The sequence below is a fragment of the Aptenodytes forsteri genome, unplaced genomic scaffold (assembly GCF_000699145.1).
Source record: "Aptenodytes forsteri isolate BGI_AS27 unplaced genomic scaffold, ASM69914v1 Scaffold172, whole genome shotgun sequence".
Classification (NCBI taxonomy): Eukaryota; Metazoa; Chordata; class Aves; order Sphenisciformes; family Spheniscidae; genus Aptenodytes; species Aptenodytes forsteri.
In genome coordinates this window covers 11,012,150-11,015,455 of record NW_008795018.1, presented here as the reverse complement: position 1 = coordinate 11,015,455, position 3,306 = coordinate 11,012,150, and the positions used below count along the sequence as shown (strand labels likewise).

At 41.7% G+C, this 3,306-nt stretch overlaps 1 protein-coding gene across 1 annotated transcript in view; it reads left to right on the top strand.

Moving 5' to 3' along the window:
• GTPBP10 (GTP binding protein 10) overlaps positions 1-1,846 on the top strand; it is a 12,610-nt gene extending 10,764 nt beyond the window's left edge. Inside the window, exons 8-9 of the mRNA XM_009275680.2 lie at positions 191-314; positions 1,077-1,846. Of these exons, the coding sequence (XP_009273955.1) occupies positions 191-314; positions 1,077-1,297 (345 nt within the window). The 3' untranslated portion in view covers positions 1,298-1,846. The remainder of the gene's footprint in view (positions 1-190; positions 315-1,076) is intronic.
• Positions 1,847-3,306: the final 1,460 nt, after the last annotated feature.

Sequence of the window (3,306 nt, the reverse complement as noted above, 5' to 3'; positions counted from 1 at the left end):
CCAGCCCGCGGGGGGTGGGGGGAGCGAGCGAAGGGCTGTGTGGTGTTTAGCTGCCTGCCGGGTTAAACACCACCACCTAGGCATGAAAGGCTATTTAGGCAATTAAACAAATGAGAGAGGAGATGTAAAATTGAAGTAGCACTTGTTAAACTACAAATACTTATTAAGGCAAATTTACCTGTCTTTTAAGGAACTGGAGCTGTACAAAGAGGAACTTCTAAAAAAGCCTGCACTTCTTGCTATTAATAAAATGGATTTGCCTTGTGCAAAGGATAACTGGAATGAACTTATGAAACAGCTAGAGAATCCTCAAGGTAAATTAACTTTCAACAGTTACTTTCGACAAAAGTAGTAATATGATTTCATCAGGGGTAACTCTGCATCGGCAAGGAGTTGAAACTAAAGTCAGCTATTAAATTAATTATTTGAACATATGTTTTAAAACCACTTTCCGCATTTACAGATCTGTTTATATGCATTTGTAGTGCTGGCTTCTCTGTTGGGGAGGTATTTTAATAAAATAGAGATATCCTAGAAGATCTTTCCCAACTATCATATGGGAGAGTAAATTTCCAGTGTAGGTATCTTAGATAATAGTAAGCTCCATTGAAGGTCCCCTTACAGACACGGGTGTATATACAATCTATCATGAGACTTTGGCCAAAACACATGAAAATTCTGGACAGGCCGATGTAGGGGTTTACTTCAGTTTTGCTATTACATTGGGGTGAATTTCTTCTTATTTCCTGGAGTGTATAAGAACGAGGAAGGCTTAAAACCATCCATCTCCCATGTTCTACAACCTGGGATTTCTTTGTACTCATCTTAAAGGAAGGGTATAGAATCCTCTCATGAGGGTGTAAGTATGGTATAACTGCTATGTTAGTGCTTGTCTTCTGAGACTTTAGCTTTTTTTTTAAAGATTAATTAAGCAAATAATACTTATATATTAATTGCAGTTATGTTTATTGCTGTAATTTATTAAAGTTTATTTTTGAAATTTAATGGGATTTTATGGGCTTTGTAGTGATACGCTATTTGGGGGTTGTACTAACTCTTTCAATATGATTTTTCAGACTTCTTACACTTACTACAGGAAGAAATTATTCCTGCAAATATACTTGAATTCAAAGATGTAATTCCTGTATCTACATATACTGGAGAAGGAATTGAGGAACTAAAAGCACGTATAAGAAAATCCGTAGATGAGGAAGCAGAGCAGGAGAATGAAGAATATCGGAAAAAGAAACTACTACTTTTACAAACTTCAGAAGAAGGACAAATTAATAGAATCTAGCATTCTTGGCTGGTTCCAACACATTTTAATATTTTCAGTATGTACATGAACCCACTGCTATGCAGACCTTCCATTTCGTTTTTGTTGAATTGCTCTACCACCACTGCCCAGTTTTCTGCTTCCCCCCATTGTCTCAATTTCTTTCCACGCTTGGGCAGAGCACAGTGGGGAAAAGAACAGGTTTTTCTGATTTACGTTGGCTACTGACTCAACAGAGTGAAGACCAAAGTATGTGCAACTCAAAGCACTGCTTAACAACTGATGATCCCTGGAATATTTTTTGCCAGATGGGATGAATAGAAGGAATATAACCCGCAGAGGTAGCAAAGGAGCAAGTTCAACCACTCTACATCTTTTGCCGTGAGCATCAGAAATACCCAGGGAAATTTCTGATGGAGCAGTTTTCCAGGGTCTGGTGCTTCTAAGGCGAACCAGTTCCGCTGTTTTGACAGGCATCGGATTGTGGGGGTTTTTTGTTATTTTTAAAGATCTAAAGGAAAACACAAATAAATGGCTGCAAGGAAGTGACTTGTAGGAGCATGAAAAAGCAAGGCTGATGTGTACTGGTTTTTTTTCCACACCTGCTGGTGCCTACTGTAGTCCTCTTGATCATATAAATCCTGATTCCAAATTCCCAGGCTTAATTTGGGAGTCCCTCCTTTTGTGGATTTGTGGGTATATGTTGCTCTTTGGTGAAGAAAATGATGACTGCTTTTCAACAGAGCTATAAATTTTCTGGGAATAGTTCATGTTCCAGTTTTTGTATTACAAGCAGGCACACTTACATTTTACTTAAAAAAAAAAAAAAAATTAGAAGTCCTTTATTGTACAGGGTTTTTCTACTTCAAAGCTATTAAATTGATTGCAAAGCAAAAGACGACCAAATACATCAAAGGCTTCTCAGCTTGGTCTTGTTTTGTTTTGTAAGTGTACTTATCAAACCCTGCTTCTCTAAGTTTTGTTAAAGCAGTCGCTGGGAAGAAAGGTATGATTTCTCATAATCCAATTCTTTTATCATTAGTATTGGTTCTCATTCTGATTTTCCTCTGACTTTATTGTGTTTGGGGCTAACGTGTTTTCACCACAGCTAAGTGTGGGCTGTCAACAATTTTTGATACTCCATTTATTTCATAGTCGAAAATAACATTTTTTTTGTCAGACTTCTTGAACGCTGCTCTTATTCTCACACATAAATGAGGGGGAAAAAAGTTTGAAACAAGAGCCAGCTTGGCTTTATTTCAGCTGTGTATGAAGAGTTATATGAGCTTCAGTGACGAACGGATAATGAGTAAGTGCAACGCTGAGCCAGTCTTAAGAGCTGTAGCTTGCAGGACTAGCACCGGCCTTTGCACTTCTTGTGGGGTTGACCCGGGCCAGCAGCTTAGCACCCAGAGGGCTGCTCACTCACCAGGACGGGGGAGAATCCAGCGAGAAAATGCAAGGCAATTTGTGGGTTAAGGTTTAATAGGTGAAGGAAAGAAGAAGAAGAAGGAAAAAATAACCGAGGCAAAAGCAATCACTTGCCACCTACCACCACCAGACCGACGCCCAAGCGTTCTCCCGGTGAACGCCTACTTTGGGAAGACCAAACCCCCAGTTTTTATTGCCGAGGCGATGTGGCCCGGGGTTTGGCCGGCTGTCCCCAGTCAGCAGCCAGGCCGCGGGCAGCGCCTGGCGCTGAATCCGGTGCCGGGGCCTGTGCCGAGCTCAGCCGACAGCAGCGGCGCAAAGCGCGGGGGAAACGGGTCCTCCCGAGGGGAGTTAAACAGGGAGCAAGCGGCATTGCGGTTCCTTTGGAGCCTGTAAATAAATTGCTCCCGGGACCCACCAGAAGCTCACGCAGGATTACGAAGAGTGAGTTTTGTTCGATGCCTCACAAAGCGCTGGTGAGAGTAACGGTGCCGGCTCCTCTACCTTTACAGGCGTATTTGAGGAACCTATTTTAAAGCATGGTTATCTCCAGCCGCGGGGCTGCGTGCGAATCGCAGCCCGCCTTAAAAATAGGCAAA